The sequence below is a fragment of the Anolis sagrei genome, chromosome 6 (assembly GCF_037176765.1).
Source record: "Anolis sagrei isolate rAnoSag1 chromosome 6, rAnoSag1.mat, whole genome shotgun sequence".
In the NCBI taxonomy this organism is placed as follows: domain Eukaryota; kingdom Metazoa; phylum Chordata; class Lepidosauria; order Squamata; family Dactyloidae; genus Anolis; species Anolis sagrei.
Genome location: NC_090026.1, coordinates 815,412 through 837,609, shown reverse-complemented (window position 1 = coordinate 837,609; position 22,198 = coordinate 815,412). Strand labels below are relative to the sequence as shown.

The 22,198-nt window shown below is 45.9% G+C and overlaps 1 protein-coding gene across 1 annotated transcript; it reads left to right on the top strand.

The window, feature by feature from the left end:
- The first annotated feature begins 4,725 nt into the window (after positions 1 to 4,725).
- LOC132782256 (zinc finger protein 850-like) lies at positions 4,726 to 7,735 on the top strand. The gene is made up of 2 exons (XM_067469628.1): positions 4,726 to 4,959; positions 5,532 to 7,735. Exons 1-2 carry the CDS (start codon positions 4,955 to 4,957, stop codon positions 7,492 to 7,494), a joined length of 1,968 nt encoding a protein of 655 aa, XP_067325729.1. The 5' UTR covers positions 4,726 to 4,954; the 3' UTR covers positions 7,495 to 7,735.
- Positions 7,736 to 22,198: the final 14,463 nt, after the last annotated feature.

The window sequence follows — 22,198 nt, the reverse complement described above, 5'->3', positions numbered from 1 at the left end:
TGAGGAGACAGCCAAGCCTGGAGAAGACAATGATGCTGGGGAAAGTGGAAGGCAAAAGGAAGAGGGGCCGACCAAGGGCAAGATGGATGGATGGCATCCTTGAAGTGACTGGACTGACCTTGAGGGAGCTGGGGGTGGTAACGGCCGACAGGGAGCTCTGGCGTGGGCTGGTCCATGAGGTCACGAAGAGTCGGAGACGACTGAACGAATGAACAACAACAATATAATATAAATGATGTAAATAAATAAATATAGACACATACAAAACAATAATAATATGATCTTATAATTATATAATACAGTATAAAAAGTAAATAAATAAATACAGACACACACAGAACACATAGACACAGAGTGGGTCTCCTTCCAGGTGTTTTGGACTTCAATTCCCAGCATTCCTATCAGTATCAGGGCTGGCGTCACTTCCGGAAGGCGAAGGGGGCGGAGCTTCTTTGGGCTTGAAGAGAGGAGGGAAGGAGAAAGACAGGAAGGAAGGAAGAGGCGCCCGGAAAGGTAAGGAAAGGGTTAATTGGGGGGTGGGGGTGGCCTTAGAGCGCCGCCCCCCTGTTTGTCCTCCTCCTTGTCCTTCTTTCCTTCCTCCTTTCCCTGAGGAAGGAGGCCGGGCGCCCCGAAAAGGCCGGAAAAGCGGAAGCCAAGGCGGACAAGATGGCGGCGCAAGATGGCGGCGCAGCCTGCCTTCCCCTGCCTTCCCAAGGAGACCCACAGGGGGCGCTGCGCCCTCCTCTTCCCTCCACTGAGAACCTGACCCTGACTCTGGGAGTTGTAGTTCACCTACATCCAGAGAGCACTGTGGACTCAAACAAGGGTGGATCTGGACCACACTTGGCACAAACACTCAATATGCCCAAATGTGAACACTGGTGGAGTTTGGGGGAAATAGACTTCACATTTGGGAGTTTTAGTTGCTGGGATGTATAGTTCACCTACAATCAAAGAGCATTCTGAGCCCCAACAATGATGGAATTGGGCCAAACCTAGCACACAGGGCTCCCATGACCAACAATTCCCTTGAGTTTGGGAATTATAGTTCACCTACATCCAGAGCCCCCGGTGGAGCAGTGGGTTAAAGCACTGAGCTGCTGAGCTTGTTGATCGAAAGGTCACAGGTTCGATTCCGGGGAGCGGCGTGAGCTTCCGCTGTCAGCCCTAGCTTCTGCCAACCTAGCAGTTCGAAAACATGCAAATGTGAGTAGATCAATAGGTACCGCTCCAGCGGGAAGGTAACGGCACTCCATGCAGTCATGCCAGCCACATGACCTTGGAGGTGTCTACGGACAACGCTGGCTCTTCGGCTTAGAAATGGAGATGAGCACCACACCCCAGAGTCAGACATGACTGGACTTAATGTCAGGGGACTACCTTTACCTTTTTACATCCAGAGAGCACTATGGACTCAAACAATGATGGATCTGGACCAAACTTGGCACAAGCACTCAATATGCCCAAATATGAACACTGGTGGAGTTTGGGAGAAATAGACTTCACATTTGGGAGTTGTAGTTGCTGGGATGTATAGTTCAACTACAATCAAAGAGCATTCTGAACCCCACCAAGGATAGAATTGGGCCAAACCAAACCCATGATGAACAGAAAATACTGGAAGGGTTTGGTGGGCATTCACCTTGAGTTTCGGAGTTGTAGTTCACCTACATCCAGAGAGCACTGTGGACTCAAACAATGATGGATCTGGACCACACTTGGCACAAATACTCAATATGCCCAAATGTGAACACTGGTGGAGTTTGAGGGAAATAGACTCCACATTTGGGAGTTGTAGCTGCTGGGATTTATAGTTCAACTACAATCAAAGAGCATTCTGAACCCCACCACTGACAGAATTGGGCCAAACCAAACCCATGATGAACAGAAAATACTGGAAGGGTTTGGTGGGCATTCACCTTGAGTTTCGGAGTTGTAGTTCACCTACATCCAGAGAGCACTATGGACTCAAACAATGATGGATCTGGACCAAACTTGGCATGAATACTCAATATGCCCAAATATGAACACAGATGGCGTTTGGGGGAAATAGACCTTGACATTTGGGAGTTGTAGTTGCTGGGATGTATAGTTCACCTACAATCAAAGAGCATTCTGAACCCCACCAAGGATAGAATTGAACCAAACCAAACCCATGATGAACAGAAAATACTGGAAGGGTTTGGTGGGCATTCACCTAGAGTTTGGGAGTTGTAGTTCACCTACATCCAGAGAGCACTGTGGACTCAGGCAATGGTGGATCTGGACCAAACTTGTCACAAATACTCAATATGCCCAAATATGAACACAGATGGAGTTTGGGGAAAATAGACTTCATATTTGGGAGTTGTAGTTGCTGGGATTTATAGTTCACCTACAATCACAGAGCATTCTGCACCCACCAACGGTGGAACTGAACCAAACCAAACCCATGATGAACAGAAAATACTGGAAGGGTTTGGTGGGCATTCACCTTGAGTCTTGGAGTTGTAGTTCACCTACATCCAGAGAGCACTGTGGACTCAGGCAATGGTGGATCTGGTCAAAACTTGGCACAGATACTCAAATATGCCCAAATGTGAACACTGGTGGAGTTTGGGGAAAATAGACCTTGACATTTGGGAGTTGTAGTTGCTGGGATTTACACAGAGAAGCCATTGAAATCCACAAGCATGTGGACAATTTCAACAGAAAGGAAGAGACCATGAAAATGAACAAAATCTGGCTACCAGTATTAAAAAACTCTAAAATTACAACAGCAAAACAGCAGAGAGGAAACAACCAGGCACATCTTAGCACCTCTCAACAAAAGATTTTCCCAGGCTCAGCCAGGCCTTCAAATGCTAATGAAGGTGGTCAGTTGAAACATTCACACCTAGCTCTAGCAGAGAAGTGCTCTTTGCCCCACCCCAGCCATTCCACAGATATATAAACCCATTGTCCTATTTCCAACAGACCTCACTCCCTCTGAGGATGCTTGCCATAGATGCAGGCGAAACGTCAGGAGAAATGCCTCTAGAACATGGCCCTATAGCCCGAAAAAACCCACAAGAACCTACATCTCCTTTGCTTAGGGACTTCAGCCAGCCATCACCGAAATCTGAACTCCTTTTCCTCTGGAAGTCTACAAAGCTCTGCTTGGTAAGGGTCACTCGCGGAAGCCAGAAGCAGTTGGTACCGGGTGCAGGGGCTCCACGCCAACAGAGGCAAAGACAGATTGCCCAGATTAGAAGTTAAGGATTTCCCCATTAGTTAGTATACAGTTATGAAGATAGTGCCTGTTCCCTGTGGACAAGATTGAAAGAGCCAATAGACTGTTAAAAAAGCCTTAAAGTACCTGTTTGTTTTCATGAATAAAGAACTTTGTTGAACCTTTAAGCAATCTAAAGACTCTGTTTAAGGAAATCCAAAGGCCTTTAATCTGAGGCAGCCCTGGCATCCTGTTGGGCACATGGAATTTATGTTCTGTTTACAGTCTGATGCACAGGCCCAGCGCGCGACAGCACAGGGACCCTCAGGAGCCCAGGTGTGCCTCAGGTGGGAAAATTCAAATACTTTTGTGGCATGATTTTCAGTCATAAATGGGTTACCTTCTGCTGTAAACATATGAAAATAGGGCATAAAGCCTTGATCAAATGATACACACCAAATTGACCAAGGCTTAACCCTTATTATCCAGCCTGGCATCCTTGCCCTTAGCAAACTATAAGTTACTCTTATGGGGGGGGGGGTCATGTTCGACTTCAAGGAGAGACAAAAGGCTTTCACGAGCAGCTTTGAGTTGGCAGGTTGTTGACTTCCAGGTTAGTTCAGGTAACATCGTGATTGTGGAGTCAGGAGCTAGGCCTGAGTTCCTGGTCCGTGTTGCAAGTTAAGCCTTTGGCTTTGGGATTCAAATATATTGGAAATTTCTATGTTCCTGTGGCTATATTCAGGGACATCTAATCACCTCTCAACAGAACATTTTCCCAGGCTCAGCCAGGCCTTCAAATGCTAATGAAGGTGGTCAGCTGAAACATTCACACCTAGCTTCAGCAGAGAAGAGTTCTTTGTCCCACCCCGGCCATTCCACAGATATATAAATCCACTGTCCTAATTCCAACAGACCTCACTACCCCTGAGGATGCTTGCCATAGATGCAGGCGAAACGTCAGGAGAGAATGCCTCTAGAACATGGCTCTATAGCCCGAAAAAACCCACAAGAGCCTAGTGATTCCAGCCATGAAAGCCTTCGACAATACAATGATTGATCTGGACCAAACTTGGCACAAATACTCAATATGCCCAAATGGGAACACTGGTGGAGTTTGGGGGAAATAGACCTTGACATTTGGGAGTTGTAGCTGCTGGGATTTATAGTTCAACTACAATCAAAGAGCATTCTGAACTCCCACCAATGATGGAATTGGGCCAAACCTAGCACACAGGGCTCCCATGACCAACAATTCCCTTGAGTTTGGGAATTATAGTTCACCTACATCCAGAGAGCACTGTGGACTCAAACAATGATGGATCCGGACCAAACTTGGCACAGATACTCAATTTGCCCAAATGTGAACACTGGTGGAGTTTGGGGGAAATAGACCTTGATATTTGGGAGTTGTAGTTGCTGGGATTTACACAGAGAAGCCATTGAAATCTCCCTCTACATCCCACCCCGGAGTTTGAGATCATCTGGGGGGGGGGCTGCTCTCGACCCCGCCTCTATCACAAGTGAGGCTGGTGGGGACGAGGAGCAGGGCCTTCTCAGTGGTGGCCCCTCACCTGTGGAACTCATTCCCGGGGGAAATTAGGGCTTCAACATCCCTCCTCTCCTTCAGGAGGAAGGTGAAGACGTGGTTATGGGACCAGGCCTTTGGCAATCTGACAATTAGATATGGATAACCGGATAGGACTGGAAGGACAATTGTGGAATTGGAACTTGAACTATGAGATTGTGAAACGCTGACTGTTAATGAGGTTTGTATTGGTTTTATTGCTTTTATTGGTTTTATGGTTGTTCTGTCTATAATAACTATTGTTCTGTTAATTGTTTGTTATTGCTAGGATTGTGTTTTTGCTAATTGATGTTATTGTCCTTTGCTGTTATGTGATGCGGGCATCGAATTGTGCCTCGCTTTTGTAAGCCGCCCTGAGTCCCGTCCCCCCCCCCCCCGCCCCCCGGGGTGAGAAGGGCGGGGTAGAAGCAACCGAAATAAATAAATTCTGTCCTCCCTCCTTTCCCTTCCTTCCTTCCTTGCTTCCCTCCCTCCCTTCCTTGTCATCTATTCCTTGAGGTCCTTTGAGCTAGAACCAGCTCTGGTCCCAGTCGTGTTGGTTCACTGAGATTGATTCTGGATACATTCCTCCTTGTTTACGAACCTATGATTGCTTTTGTTGGTATCTGTGTACGCCCTTGAGACCCTTCACGCCTGCATTTCTCTTCATTCCATTGTCAACACGACCCATGAAGGGAAAAGGGGGGAAAACTTGGTGGTAAAGGAGGTTCCTGTCCTTCATCCCTTCTCTTTTACTTCTTCTTTCTTGACCAGGGAAACGAGCATTCAGTGGAGCCACATCTATCAAATAAACATCACTCTCAACATGGGGAAGAAACTCTATAAATGTTCTGAATGTGGAAAGAGCTTTCGTTACCAGTCCCTTCTCCAGCGACATGAAAGAACTCACACTGGGGAGAAACCCTACACATGCTTGGAATGTGCAAAGAGCTTTTCTTGCAGTACAAAGCTGCGTTTACACCAAAGGATCCACACTGGGGAGAAACCCTATAGATGCTTGGAGTGTGGAAAGAGCTTTGCGTACAGTGGAAATCTGTGTTCACATCAGAAAACTCACAGTAGGGAGAAACCCTATATATGCTTGGAGTGTGGGCAGACCTTTGCTTGGAGTGAAAGTCTACGTGCACATCAGAGGATCCACACTGGGGGAAAACCCTATACATGTGTGGAGTGTGGAAAGAACTTCACTTGCAGTGGAAGTCTGCGTTTACACCAACGGACTCACAGTGGGGAGAAACCCTATACATGCCTGGAGTGTGGAAAAAGCTATTCGTTGCGTGGAAATTTGCGCACACACCAGAAAACTCACACTGGGGAGAAACCTTATGCATGCTTGGAGTGTGGAAAGAGCTTTCTGTACAGTGGAAATCTGCGTACACATCAGAGAACTCACACTAGGGAGAGACCCTATACATGCACAGAGTGTGGAAAGAGCTTCACTCAGAATGGGAGTTTACGTCTGCATCAACAGACCCACAGTGGAGAGAAACCCTATGCATGCTTGGAGTGTGGAAAACGTTTTACTCAGAGTAGGAATCTGCATTCACATCAAAAAACTCACACTGGGGAAAAACCCTATACATGTCAGGAGTGTGGGAAAAGCTTCTCTGAAAAATGCAATTTACGTTCACATCAAAAAACTCACACTGGAGAGAAACCCTATCAATGCACCGAGTGTGGTAAGAGCTTCTCTCAGAGTGCAAATCTGCTTTTACACCAAAGGATCCACACTGGGGAGAAGCGCTACAAATGTCTGGAGTGTGGAAAGAGTTTTGGGCAGAGTGGGACCCTCTGTAAACATCAAACAACCCACACTGGGGAGAAACACTATAAATGCCTGGAGTGTGGAAGGAGCTTTTCTTGTAGCGCAGTACTGCGTTCACATCAAAAGACTCACACTGGGGAGAAACCATATAAATGCGTGGAGTGTGGAAAGAGCTTTGCGCAGAGTGGGACCCTACGTAATCATCAAAGACTTCACACTGGAGAGAAACGCTATCAGTGCTTAGAGTGTGGAAAGAGCTTCAATCACAGTATAGGTTTACGCTTACATCAGAGGAATCACACTGGGGAGAAACCCTATACATGTGCTGAATGTGGAAAGAGCTTTAGTCGAAAGGGCTCTCTGCGATATCATGAGAAAGGTCACACTGAGGAAAAACCCTATACATGCCCGGAGTGTGGAAAGAGCTTTGCTCGGAACGGGGCCCTGACTGCACATCAAATCATTCACACTGGGGAGAAGCCCTATATATGCTTGGAGTGTGGAAGGGGCTTCTATAATAATGGAAATCTGCGTAAACATCAAAGGACTCACACGGGAGAGAAACCCTATCAATGCCTGGAGTGTGGAAAGAGCTATACCGAGAATGGGAGCCTACAAACCCATTTACGATCTCACACTGGGGAGAAACCCTACACATGCCTGGAGTGTGGAAAGAGCTTTGTGCTGCATGCACGTCTTCAGGAGCATCAAAGAACTCACACTGGGGAGAAGCCCTACAAATGCCTAGAGTGCGGCAAGAGCTTCCTTCGGAGTGGACAGTTACGTAAACATCAAAGGGCTCACACTGGGGAGAAGCCCTATACTTGCCTGGAGTGTGGAAAGAGCTATACTGAGAATGGGAGCCTACGTAGACATCAAAGAACCCACACTGCAGACAAACGCTATCCCGGCTTAGAGTGTGGAAAGAGCTTCACACTTACGTCTACATGAACGGACTCACCTTGGGGAAAAGCCATAAACAGGCAGTCCTGGGGTGGAAACCGGATCCGTTCGATGGGTTTGCTCTTCAGTTGATTTTGTATGCAAGTCAGATCAGATACATTTTCAAGTATAGTTCTAGCCATTATGGAAGTGTGGATATAGTATATACTGAAGGGTTAACACCTGCAGGCTGATATGGGCGGGATATAAGTGATGTAAATAAATAATAAATAAACACTCCTGCAATGTTCCCTTTGCTGCCTGTGCTCCTGTTCAGAAGGTTCCCCCTCACTTTGTGTCACACTGAGAATTGGATTTTGACCCAAGAGGTGGGAGGATGTGCAGGAAATGGCTTGGGAACACAAGGGAGCCAAAAAGAGGAACCAAAGGGTGGTTGAGAACAGAATAGAGACACAGGCAAGAAGCTGAGAAAGGGGAAATTGCAGGCAGAAGGGGGAAAGAAGGTTTGATGTCATGGGCGTGTTTGCATCAATTGAGACTACAAAACCCATGATCCAGAGACAGTCAAACATGGCACTCGCTTGACTTGATTGGAAACACGCCTTAGTTACTCTGCAGGCTTAAAGATTGTAATCTCCTCGATTCCTCATCTGAATTGGAAACTGAAAAGAACTAGGCATGTCAGGGGCACAGAGCACCAACACCTGGGAGTCCTGCTTGGTGCAATGACGATGGGGGAGTGAGTAGGTGGTGTCATGTTGCCTTGGCTCTGCCTTATTTAGGTAAAGATGAATCAAACTCCCAGTTTTTATCAACAGTTTAGTTAAAACAGCACTTATTTTCCTGGCTGTTTTAATAGACCAAAATGTAAAACACAAAGATAGCACTCAGCTACAGAATAAACAAAAACCGATAGCAAAAATAACTTCGTGGTCAAAAGGGTCCAGTCCAGTGGTCAAATGCCGAAAGTTCAATAACAGAGTCCAGGGATCAAGAGCCTATACAGTAGTCAAAAGCCACTCCAAAGGTTCAAGGTTCCAAGATTACAGGAGACAGGTCGGGATACCAAAACCCCAACAGACCTGGGGGGAAAACCAGCAGCATCCACTACCAAAATACAACAGATACTTTTCTCCCAAAGTTCAGTCTCAAGCAGTGGTTCTCAACCTGGGGTCCCCAGATGTTTTTGGCCTACAACTTCCAGAAATCCCAGCCAGTTTAGCAGCTGTTAGGATTTCTGGGAGTTGAAGGCCAAAAACATCTGGGGAGCCCAGGTTGAGAACCGCTGGTCTCAAGGTTAGCTCCTTAAATCCAGTAACACCCAGTTGCAACCCATCTCCTGCATACCTCCACCCTTAATTGCTTTCACCCATGAACTCCCACTTACAGATTAATATAATATAATATTTATTTATTTGATCAGTCATATGACCATTTCAAAATAAAACACGAGTAAACACGAGTAAAAAAAACAAAGCAACAAGGTGATAAGTCAGAATCTTATTTTCCTGGTTCTTCTTTCAGGAAATCTGCTCTTTTCTTAATAGCTTTCAGAGTAAAAAGGCTTATTCTGATTATGCTGGATCTTTCCTGCCCTTGCAAGAGGGATGTCAGAATATCATTTCTGTTGGGGGACCTGCAGTTGGATAATATTGGCTGTAAATATCTGTCTCGCAGTTCGGTGTATGCTGGACAGTCAATTAAGAAATGTTCAATGTCTTCCACTGTTTGTTCTCCCCAGACGCAGAATCTCTCACTTCTTGGGATATTACAGTAACGACCGGTTTGCACCATAGTACCGAGTTGTTCAAACCTAGCCCTAGTATATATTCTTCTTAAGGGTAGAGGAAGTGGAATAGTTAGGTAGTGCTCTAAATGAATGTTCCTTTTGTGGGAAGCTAAAAACCTTGTGGCTGAAGATCTACCTATGCTCTCCAGGTCCAGCTGTGCATAGACATCCCTAATGCGCCGCTTGAGCACTTGCCCTGCCCCCGGACCCACAACACCCAGAAATTGCAAAGGCAGACCGAATCCAGCCAGCTCATTATTCAGAGCCGCCATCCACGATGACTTCTGGTCATGCTGGACTTGATCCTCTAGACATAGGCGAGGAAGTCTACTGGGATCCATAGAGTTTACTTTTGACCAGTAATTAAACTGTCTCATTAGAATTTGAGCTTTTACTGAGAGTATTCCTAGCTCAGCCCTTACTGCCGCCGTCAGCGTTGTTCTGGAAAGGCCCAGACACACACACACATATATACATCCTCTGTAAATGGTTCAATCAGCTGCTTCCTAGGCATCTTGATTCGTCAGAATGCATGCATGGGACTACACATCTCCAGCCTGGTGGCTTCTGGAGAGGCAGATAAGACACTTACAGATTACTAAACCCTCTAGAACAGTGATTCTCATCCTGGGGTCCCCAGATGTTTTTGGCCTTCAACTCCCAGAAATCCTAACAGCTGGCAAACTGGCTGGGATTTCTGGGAGTTGTAGGCCAAAACACCTGGGGACCCACAGGTTGAGAACTACTGCTCTAGAACTAATACTCACATTAACCCTTCCATCACCATCAGCTGCAGAACATATGACAGGTGGATAGCTGGGTGGCAATGACCCTGCCTTCTGAAGCGATGCAGTGACTAACAGGCTCCCTGTTTTTGTGTGCATCCCTTCTCTCACTGTGTGGCATGCAGGGCATAATCCGTGTGCCGGTGCCCATGATAGTGCTGGTTTGGACCTACAAAACCCTATATTCCTGCTTCTTGGCAGAATGGGGTTGGACTGGATGACCCATGAGGTGTCTTCCAACTCTTTGATTCTATGATTCTATACGGTTCCGGCCCAGTGTATTTGTCCGAACGGATCTCCCTCTACATCCCATCTCGAAGCTTAAGATCATCTGGGGAGGCCCTGCTCTCGACTCCGCCACTATCACAAGTGAGGTTGGCGGAGACGAGGAGCAGGGCCTTCTCAGTGGTGGCCCCTCACCTGTGGAACTCACTCCCCGGGGAGACAAGATCAGCGACTTCCCTCTTGACGTTTAGGAAAAAATTGAAGACCTGGATCTGGGACCAAGCCTTTGGTCATTCTGGTAACTAAAGGATCTGATGATAAATAAGGACAGATGGAATGGAATGGATATACGGACTCTGAACACTGAGCATGAGATTGTTTGCTATTTTTTACTATGTACTGATGTTTTAATTTGTTAACTGCTGAACTGCTTTTTGTATTGTTTGTGAATTGATTCAGGCATCGAATTGTGCCTTCGTCTGTAAGCCGCCCTGAGTCCCCTTTGGGGTGAGTGAGAAGGGCGGGGTAAAAGTAATTGAAATAAAAAAAATAGGCCCATAAGATGGCCGCCTTAATATGCCCGTCAGCTGGGCTCCCGTTTGAGCCCCTGGCCTTTGTCCTGTGGGGTTCCTCAGGGGTCTGTTCCACCCCCCATGTTCTTTAACATCTCTCTGAAGCTGCTGGGTGAGGTCATCCAGAGTTTTGGAGAGCGTTGTCACCCCTACGCAGATGACGCCCAGCTCTACTCCTCCTTTCCACCTGATGCCAAGGAGCTGTTCTGACCCTGAACCAGAGCCTGATGGCGGTAATGGGCTGCATGAGAGCGAAAAAACTGGAACTCAGTCCTGACAAGACAGAGGTGCTCCTGGTCAGTCGGAAGGCCGATTGGGCTCCAGGGTTGCAGCCTGTGTTGGACGGGGTCACATTCCCCCTGAAGGTGCAGGTGTGCAACTTGGGGGTGATCCTGGAATTGTAACAGCTTAGCCTACCTTACAAGGTTGGTGTACTAATAATGATGAACTTTATTTACACAACAACAACAAGTTAAACATGAGCCAGGAATGTGATGTGGCGGCAAAAAAAGCCAATGGGATTTTGGCCTGCATCAAGAGGAGCCTAGTGTCTAGATCTAAGGAAGTCATGCTCCCCATGCTCTATTCTCCCTTGGTTAGACCACTTTACCTGGAATATTGTGTCCACTTCTGGGCACCACAATTCAAGAGAGATATTGACAAGCTGAAATGTGTCCAGAGGAGGGAGACTAAAATGATCAAGGGTCTGGAGAACAAGCCCTATGAGGAGCGGCTTAAGGAACTGGGCATGTTTAGCCTGAAGAAGAGAAGGCTGAGAGAGGAGACGTGATAGCCATGTATAATTATGTGAGAGGAAGCCACAGGGGGGAGGAGGGAGCAAGCTTGTTTTCTGCTTCCCTGGAGACTAGGATGCAAGGGAACAATGGCTTCAAACCACAAGAGAGGAGATTCTATCTGAACATGAGGAAGAACTTCCAGACTGTGCGAACCGTTCAGCAGTGGAACTCTCTGCCCCGGAGTGTGGTGGAGGCTCCTTCTTTGGAGGCTTTTAAGCAGAGGCTGGATGGCCATCTGTCAGGGGTGATTTGAATGCAATATTCCTGCTTCTTGGCAGGATGGGGTTGGACTGGATGATGGCCCAGGAGGTCTCTTCCCACTCTAGGATTCTATCGGAAGAGCCAGGTTTTCAGGTTTTTCTTGAAGTCAACTAAGGAGGGGGCTTGCCTGATCCCAGCAAGTAGTGAATTCCTAGGACGGGGAGCCACAGCGGAGAAGGCTTTCTCCCTCGTTCCCTCCTGTCTGACTTGGCCACGGTGGTCCATGCTCTGGTTACATCCCATATAGACTACTGCAACGCTCTCTATGTGAGGTTGCCTCTGAAGACTGCCCAGAAGCTACAACTATATATTTATTTGCTTTGATTCTCTACGGCTGTATCTCAAGCCCGAAGGCGACTCACAGTGGTTCACAAACAGTAAAAACAGTAGAAACAGCAGTGGTTCCATACAACATGTAACAATTGACTTAACACATTATCCATAAATTACCAATAAGCAATTACAATGCACAATTATTACAAAAAACAACCGTACCCAATCTTCTCCTCATCCAAGCGTAGTCCAGGTTCGTCGTCCATTGTTCCATTCCTATGTTCCATTACCAGATTGCACTAAATTACTCAAACGCCTGCTCAAACATCCAGGTCTTCACCTTTTTGCGGAATACCATTAGAGATGGTGCTAGTCTCATGTCCGTAGGAAGGGCGTTCCACAGCCGAGGAGCCACCACCGAGAAGGCCCTATCTCTCGTCCCCGCCAGCCGAGCTTGAGAAGCAGGCGGGATCGAGAGCAGGGTCTCCCCGGAAGATCTCAAAGTCCTGGCGGGTTCATAGGCAGAGATGCGGTCAGATAGGTAGCTTGGGCCTATCTAGTACAACCAGCGGCAGCCAGACTACTAATGGGAGCGGGATACAGGGAGCATACTACTCCTCTGTTGCTCCAGCTCCACTGGCTGCCAATCAGCTTCCGAGCACAATTCAAAGTGCTGGTGTTGACCTATAAATCCCTAAACGGCTCTGGCCCTATTTACCTGTCCAAATGGATTCTCCTCTATGAGCCATCAAGGTTGTTAAGATCTTCTGGAGGGGCCCTGCTCTCGGTCCCACCACCCTCGCAATCGCGTTTGGTGGGGACGAGGGACAGGGCCTTCTCGGTGGTGGCCCCTCGGCTTTGGAATTCCCTCTCGATGGAGATTAGATCTGCCTCTTCCCTCCTGACGTTTAGAAAGCTGGTAAAAACATGGCTTTGAGGTACTGCATTTGCAGAATGATGACAGGAGTCAATAACTCCTGACCACACTGGCAGATGGTGATGAATTTGTGATTCATTCCGACGAACTGACTTTTGCTGTAACTGGTATGAATTGTATTTTAATGTATTTTATATTGATAATTTATACTGTTTTTCTTATTGTATTGAATCTTATGTTGTTAGCCGGCCTGAGTCCCTCCTCGGAGGATCAGAGGGAACGGGCAGGTCGGTGGTAGGAGGTCACGGAGGTAGGTGGGTCTTTATAGGTAATACACCTGTACCTTGAATTGGGACAGGAAATGAACGGCAGCCAATGGAGCTCCTTAAACAGGGGTTGACCACTCCCTGTAATTCGCTCCAGTTATTAATCTGGCTGCCAACCGTTGGACCAATTGAAGTTTCCGGGCTGCCTTCAAGGGAAGTCCCATGTAGAGTGCATTGCAAAAATCCAGTCTAGAGGTAACTAAGGCGTGGACCACCGTGGTCAAGTCAGACTTCATGAGGTGTGGTTGCAGCTGGCACATGAGTTTTAATTGTGCGAAGGCCCTCCCAGCCACAGGCATCAAGTGTCAACGCCGAATCTAGAAGGATCGCCAAGCTGCGGACCTATGTCTTCAGGAGGAGTGCGACCCTGTCAAGCACTGGTTGTTGCCACCCAATACCCTGGTCGGACATACAACTGACGTGGAGGACCACAGTCTTGTCAGGATTGATCTTCAGCATGTTCATCCTCATCCAGACCATCGCAGCAGGCAGGCACTGGTTCAGCGCCCAGTACAGGTAAGAACAGGCCTGGTTTGAAAATGGTAAGGAGAGCAGCGGGGAGGAGTGGTCAGGCAGCTTCATAGCTGGTGCAGCCTGATTGGCTGATGAAATTGGAGGAAGTTGGTTATCAGCAGTGCCAGAGAAGGAGAAAGAGTTACGCAGACAGAATTTTTGTCAGCTAGAGTTAGGTTTGGAGTTTGAAGAGTCAGTTAGGTTAGGAGTTAGTTTTGAAGGGGAAGGAAGGAATCATAGAATCAAAGAGTTGGAAGAGACCTCCTGGGCCATCATCCAGTCCAACCCCATTCTGCCAAGAAGCAGGAATATTGCATTCAAAGCACCCCTGACAGATGGCCATCCAGCCTCTGCTTAAAAGCTTCCAAAGAAGGAGCCTCCACCACACTCCCTCCGGGGCAGAGAGTTCCACTGCTGAACGGCTCTCACAGTCAGGAAGTTCTTCCTCATGTTCAGATGGAATCTCCTCTCTTGTAGTTTGAAGCCATTGTTCCATTGCGTCCTAGTCTCCAGGGAAGCAGAAAACAAGCTTGCTCCCTCCTCCTCCCTGTGGCTTCCTCTCACATATTTATACATGGCTATCATATCTCCTCTCAGCCTTCTCTTCTTCAGGCTAAACATGCCCAGCTCCTTAAGCCGCTCCTCATAGGGCTTGTTCTCCCGACCTTTTATCATTTTAGTCGCTCTCCTCTGGACACATTCCAGCTTGTCAATATCTCTCTTGAATTGTGGTGCCCAGAATTGGACACAATATTCCAGATGTGGTCTAATCAAAACAGAATAGAGGGGTAGCATTACTTCCTTAGATCTAGACACTATGCTCCTATTGATGCAGGCCAAAATCCCATTGGCTTTTTTTGCCGCCACATCACATTCCTGGCTCATGTTTAACTTGTTGTCCATGAGGACTCCAAGATCTTTTTCACACGTACTGCTCTCGAGCCAGGCATTGTCCCCCATTCTGTATCTTTGCTTTTCGTTTTTCCTGCCAAAGTGGAGTATCTTGCATTTGTCAAGAGAGTTTTGGAAACTGTTATCAGAAAGATACCTCTTTGAGGGAAATAGTAAAAGCCTTCAGGAGGAAGGGTTAAGAAATAGAGTGAGCCTCTATAGTTGCAGAGAGCGGTGGAAGCCTCAGAGAAAGAGGATTCAAAAGGTTCAAACAACCCGTGTGTATTCCTGACTGTGTAATATTGTTTTTCATGAAACTCACGCTATAGACCATTCTCTGTGAAAGTAAATCCCGACAGTTTATTGAAACCACTACGCATCTTTACTGTTCAAGAACAAAATAAACATTTCCTTGTTTGTATTTCACCTGAAGAGTCCGCGTGTCTTTGTGGTGAAGTGTGAATTTTAACCTACAGTCATGTATAATTGTAGGTAGGTGTTTAAAGAGGTAAGTATTTAAAATAACTTCTTGGGAGGAGAGCAATGTCCAATCTCGATAAAAGAGTGAAGAGTAGAGACATCAGACTGGCAACCGAGATCCATTGCCTAGTCCAAGCCATGGTCTTCCCTGTAGTCACCTACGGATGTGAGAGCTGGACCTTCGGGAAGGCCGAGCGAAGGAAGAGAGATGCTTTTGAGCTGTGGTGTTGGAGGAAAGTGCTGAGAATGCCTTGGACTGTGAGGAGATCCAACCAGTCCACCCTCCAGGAAAGAAAGCCCGGCTGCTCACTGGAGGGAAGGAGACTAGAGGGAAAGCCGAAGTCCTTTGGCCACATCATGAGGAGACAGCAAAGCCTGGAGAAGGGAATGATGCTGGGGAAAGTGGAAGGCAAAAGGAAGAGGGGCCGACCAAGGGCAAGATGGATGGATAGCATCTTTGAAGTGACTGGACTGACCTTGAAGGAGCTGGGGATGGTGACGGCTGACGGGGAGCTCTGGTGTGGGCTGGTCCATGAGGTCACGAAGAGTCGGAGACGACTGAACGAATGAACAACATTTAAAATAGCATAACTGGGGGGGGGGGGGGGGTAGCCAAATCAGCTCACTCTGAGATGGGTTGCCATGGTAAAAGCGGAGGAGCCAACTGCCACTTGGCAAGAGCAGGCATTTTAAATAGACAGTCTGTGGTCAGAGAACCACAGGGAAAGCTGGTTCTACTGTGTTGAGAATCAGGAAGGTTTAGGCTTTTAGCCTGTGTGGTTTAGATAGGTCAAGTTGACTTATTTAGATTAGTAGTTAAGGTTTGAGTAAAAAGGGGAAGAGAACCCCAGTAAGAATCTTTACTGTAACAGAGATAACAGAGGGAAAGAATAGGCACCTGGAGTGATCTGTTAAGGAAAGAAACGCATTTTGAAGGAAATAAGTTTAAAACCTGTCTAGTAGAATAACAGTCCTCTTAAGAGTTGTTTTATGAAAGTTTATAAATGTAACCACGAAAGGAATGTACCTCTAGGAGTTAAGAAACATTGAAACCATTAAGCTTCTATACTTCAATAAACTTATTACAGTTTCTCTTAAATCCAAGCTTCTGTTTCGTATACTTTCAAGTCAAGCCGTGCTACACATCAAAGGAAGATAAATATTACAAGCTAGTGGCTGTGTTATCGTTTTTGAAGATTCATTACAAATTGTAGGAGACCCTGACAAGTCATTAATGTCCCTACAACTGGTGGCGTTGTTACAGTCTTCTTGAACATTCTCTCAAGGAGGTGGCGTGTGGACTGATGAATGGTGGCAGCAAAAGAAACCTTAATTGGTAGCAGCAAAGAAAGATATAACATCATAATAATTATGTAATAATATAGTTATAGCATCCCTCTGTCCTGTCTTGTGTGTGCCCTCAGTGCCATTCCGGTTAGTACACTGCAGGAGTCGTCACTGACCCTGGAGGCCCAGGTCTCAGCGGTGGCCAGGGGAGCCTCCGCACAATTAAAATTTATGTGCCAATTGCGCCTTCTCACCTTGAGAAGTGATCTGGCCATGGTGGCCCATGCCCTTTTCACATCCAGACTGGACTACTATAATGTGCTCTGCATAGGGCCTCCCTTGAAGACCGCTCAGAAGCTTCAGCTGGTGCAAAAGTCTGTGGCCAGCCTGCTCACTGGCGTGCCGTACAGGGAACAAACAACCCTTCTCTTGCAGCAGCTCTGCTAGCTACCAGTGTGCAATATGTGTGTGTGTGTGTGTATGTGTGAATAATATAGAGTGAACCATTTTTCCAAAAATGCGACAATAAAGATCCAATATTGATGACGGGAAAGTACATGGTACTTTGAGAAAGTCATATGCTTATATTTAACCTCTTCATACAGGATTGTGGCGCAGCTGGCTGAGTGTCAACTGCATTAAGATCACTCTGACCAAAAGGTCATGAGTTCGAAGCCAGCCTGATTGGAGTGGGTTTCCAACCAATTCTGTGTAGCCTGTTGTTGACCTTTGCAACCCGAAAGACAGTTGCATCTGTCAAGTAGGAAAATTAGGTACCACCTTAAAGTGTGGGGAGGCAAAATTAAATGATTTAGGAGGTCACAAAGAAGACTCCAGCAAAGCACTGCAGCGGGGAAGCATGCGGGGAATGCGGAAGTGCTTCATCAGCGTCGCAGATGGACGATGAAAGCGACAGCTCCCCTGGTGGCCAGAAAAGAGTTAAATAGCCTCTGTATATGTCTGTATACGTTTGTATGTCAAAAATTGGCATGGAAGTTAAAAGAAAACTGGATGAAAATGTTTCATAGGTGGTACATGACCCCAGTAAGTTTGAATCGCATGTATGAAAATGTATCGAAAGCCTGTTGGAAGTGTAATGAACATGATGGGACCTTTTTTCATCTATGGTGGAGCTGCAGAGAGTCTCAAAAGTACTGGAAAAGCATCCACGAAGAAATGCAGAAACCATTTAAAAAGAAATTCCCCAGAAAGGCTGAATATTATTTACTAGGAATTGTTGACGGGGACATTAAACTGGACTCCAATGAAGACATCTTGTTCACATATTTGACAACGGCAGCCAGAATTGTTTATGCCAAAGTCTGGAAACAGAAAGACATACCAGAAAAATCCCACTGGATTAATAAGATAAATGAAATAAAGGACATGGACAAATTAACATTTTTATTAAAAAAGAATACAGGCATTCCAATTAAAGAGACCAATTGGTCAGCAGTGGAAGACTATTTGAAAACAATATAGAACACTACAATCTGAACTGAGGAATCTTTTTTTTGTGTATATATATATAAAAACAGATATAGAAAAAGAAAAATACTATGCGAGCTGAATCAGAAGGGAGTCTACACCCCCCCCCTTTTTTTTTGGGAATTTTTTGCACTTTTTGGAATTTTTTCGGAATTTTTCTTTTTTCTTTCTTCTCTTCTTATTTTCCTACCTTCCTATTTTCTTATATTATTCCCCCTCTTTTGTTGTAATTTTATAAAACTCAATAAAAAAATTTTAAAACAAAAATTGGCATGGAAGGTTTGCCATATATGTGTACACTGTAATCCGCCCTGAGTCCCCTGCGGGGTGAGGAGAAGGGCGGAAGAGAAAAGCTGCAAATAAATAAATAAATAAATAAACTGGTACATCCCATCATGAAGCATATTAGCATTTTGCATACACGAATCTAAAATAAAAACAAACGTAACAATAACCTGCTAATCATAATGGGAATCGTCATCATAAAATGGAATCTACTAGGGCTGGGCGGTTTCGTTTCGTAATTTCGTAATTCGTTATTTTTTTTGATAACGAAGCGATATTGAACCATTCAGGAGCAACTAAAAAACGAAACGAATTTTTCCAATTCGTTTCGTAATTGTTTCGTAATTGTTTCGTTATTGATTCGTAAATGTTTCGTTATTATTTCCGCATGTCTGGTGCAAGTTTTAGGGTTGCTGTTTGTTTTCTCAGTGAAAAAAAATATAATTATCACACCAACAGTCAACAACAGAGGGAGAGGGAAGCTTCAGAAGTTTTTTTAGCGTATTGCGCGATCGCAGCCGCCATTAACGAATCGATTCGTAATGGATTCATAATCGATTCATAATTGTTTTATGATTTCCGAAATTTCGTAAATATCGAACTTTTTTTAAGGAAAATTTCGAAATTCTTTTAAATAACGAAACGCAAAAAACCCCTAAAAACGAATCGAGTTTAGAAACAAATTTTTCCGTGTTTGGACAGCCCTAGAATCTACGTATATGGATAGAAAATTGCAATGCAACAATAACTGAAAACTAGAAACCTTTGGGAGGGAGTTTGAGAGCCGAGGGGCCACCCTCGTTCCCACCATCTGCACCTGAGACAAGGGTGGGACCGAGAGCGAGGCCTCTCTAGCAGATCGCAGGGCTCGGGCAGGCTCCTAGCGGGAGATGCACTCACACTGGTCGGTTGGGCCTGAACTGTTCTGAGCTTTGAAGGTTACAACCAGCAACCAAACTACTGGAACAAACGTCACCAAATTTGGCAGCAAAACACATACGAATCCAATCTATGTCGTTCAATAAAAAACCTTTACAAAGGGAAGGGGAAATAACTTAAAACACCCCAAAAAGAAAAATACCTTGCAATGCATGCGCAAAAGCCCCCCAGCGCGCGAGAAGAAGAACACACCAACGGTTGTGAAGGAAGAGAAGGAGGGGAGGGATTGAGGGAAGGAAAGAGGGAGGGAGGGAAGGAAGGAAGGAAGGAAGGAAGGAAGGAAGGAAGGAAGGAAGGAGAAGGCCTGGCCCGACAGAGAGCGTGGAAACTTGCCGAAACGCGCCTCCCACCTGCCCCGTGCTGGGTCTCCCTTCCTGCCGGTGCCCAGGCAAGAGGTAGAGAAGGGAAGGAAGGAAAGAGGGAGGGAAGGAAGAAGGAAAGAATGAGGTAGAGAAGGAAGAAAGAAGGAAAAGAAAATGGAGGGAAGAAGGAAAGGGGGGAAGGAAGGAGAAAAAGAAAGAAGGAAAGAGAAGGAAGGATGGAAGCAAAGAGCAAAGGAAGGAAAGGAAAAGGTAGAGAATGAAGGAAGGAGGAAAAGAAAAGGGAAGGAAGAAGAGAAAGAAGGAAAGAGAAGGAAGTATGGAAGGGAAGAGCAAAGGAAGGAAGGAAACAAAGAGGTAGAGAAGGAAGAAATGAGGAAGAGAAAAGGGAGGGAGGGAGGGAGGGAAGGAAGGAGAGAAAGAAAGAAGGAAAGAGAAGGAAGGACTGAAGCAAAGAGCAAGGGATGGATGGAAGGAAAGAGGTAGAGAAGGAAGGAAGAAGGAAAAAGGGGGTAGGAAGGAAAGAGAAGGCAGGAAGGAGAGAAAGAAAGAAGGAAAGAGAAGGAAGGATGGAAGCAAAGAGCAAAGGAAGGAAGGAAAGAGGTAGAGAAAGAAGAAGAAGAAGGAAAAGAAAAGGGGAGGGAGGAAAGAGGGAAGGCAGGAAGGAGAGAAAGAAAGGAAAGAGAAGGAATGATGAAAGCAAAGAACAAAGGATGGAAAGAAAGAGGTAGAGAAGGAAGAAAGAAGGAAAAGAAAGGGGGATGAAAGAAAGAGGGAGGGAAGGACAGAAAGAGGAAAGAGCAAAGGAAGGAAAGAAGTAGAGAAGGAAGAAGGAAGGAAAAGAAAAGGGGGGAGGGAAGGAAGGAAGGATGGAACCAAAGAGCAAAGGAGGGAAGGAAAGAAAGGTAGAGAAGGAAGGAAGAAGGAAAAGAAATGGGGGGGGGGGGGGGAGAGAAAGGAGAGAAAGAAAGAAGGAAAGAGAAGGAAGTATGGAAGCAAATAGCAAAGGAAGTAAAGAAAGAGATACAGAAGGAAGAAAGAAGGAAAAGAAAAGGGAGGGAGGAAAGAAGGAAGGAGAAAAGAAAGAAGGAAAGAGAGAAGGAAGTATGGAAGCAAAGAGTAAAAGAAGGAAGGGAGGAAGGAAAGAGGAAGAAAGAAGGAAAAGAAAAGGGAGCGAGGAAGGAAAGAGGAAAGGAAAGAAGCAAAGGAGAGAAAGAAGGAAAAGGAAATGGGGGAGTGAGGGAGGAAGGAAAGAGAGGAGAGAAGGAAAGAGGGAAGGAGGGAGAGAAAGGGGGAGTGAATTAACATAACTCAAAAACCACTGGACGAATTGACACCAACTGTGGACACAAGACACAACAAGTGACCATCACTCCCAAAACACTGAAAAACACAGCAGAAGGGACTTAACAGGCAAAAAATATACATTAAATGCATGCGCAAAACCACATAAATACACATATACACAAATATACTCACACAAAACATATACACAGCCTGGGCCACAGCAATGCCTGGCAGGGGCAGCTAGTCCAGAAAGGAAGGAAGGGAATAAAGAAGGGAAGGAAGGAAGGAAGGAAGGAAGGAAGGAAGGAAGGAAGGAAGGTGAAGGAAGGAAGGAAGGAAGGAAGGAAGGAAGGAAGGAAGGAAGGAAGGAAGGAAGGAAAGAAAGGGAAGGAAGGAAGGGAGAAAGAAAGGAAGGAAAGGAGAAAGGAGGGAAGGGAGAAAGGAAGGAAGAAAGGAAAGGAAGGGAGAAAGGAAGGAAGGGAGAAAGGAAGGAAGAAAGGAAAGGAAGGAAGGAAGGGAGAAAAGAAGGAAGGAAGGAAGAAAAGAAGGAAGGAAAGAAGGAAGGAAGGAAGGAAAGGAGAAAGGAAAGAAAGAAGGAAAGGGAAGGAAGGAAGGAAGGAAAGAAGGAAGGAAAGAAAGAAAAGAAAGAAAAAGGAAGGAAAGAAGGAAAGGAGAAAGGAAGGAAAGAAAGAAGGAAAGGGAAGGAAGGAAGGAAGGAAGGAAGGGAAGAAAGAAAGAAAGAAAAAGGAAGGAAGGAAAGGCAGGAAGGAAGGAAGGAAGGAAGGAAGAAAGGAAGGAAGGAAGGGGAATAAAGAAAGAAAATGAAAGGAAGGAAGGAAGGAAGGATAGAAAGGGAAGAAAGAAAGAAAAAGAAAAGGAAGGAAGGAAGGAAGGAAGGAAGGGGAAGAAAGAAAGAAAAAGAAAGGAAGGAAGGAAGGAAGGAAAGAAAGAAGGAAGGAAAGAAAGAAAAGAAAGAAAAAGGAAGGAAAGAAGGAAAGGAGAAAGGAAGGAAAGAAAGAAGGAAAGGGAAGGAAGGAAGGAAGGAAGGAAGGGAAGAAAGAAAGAAAGAAAAAGGAAGGAAGGAAAGGCAGGAAGGAAGGAAGGAAGGAAGGAAGAAAGGAAGGAAGGAAGGGGAATAAAGAAAGAAAATGAAAGGAAGGAAGGAAGGAAGGATAGAAAGGGAAGAAAGAAAGAAAAAGAAAAGGAAGGAAGGAAGGAAGGAAAGAAAGGGAAGAAAGAAAGAAAAAGAAAGGAAGGAAGGAAGGAAAGAGGGGGAAGGAAGGAAAGGCCAAGCCAAGCCCGGCACCAGAGGGCGCCCTCCCTCCCTCCCTCCCTCCTTCCTTCCTTCCCAGTGTTT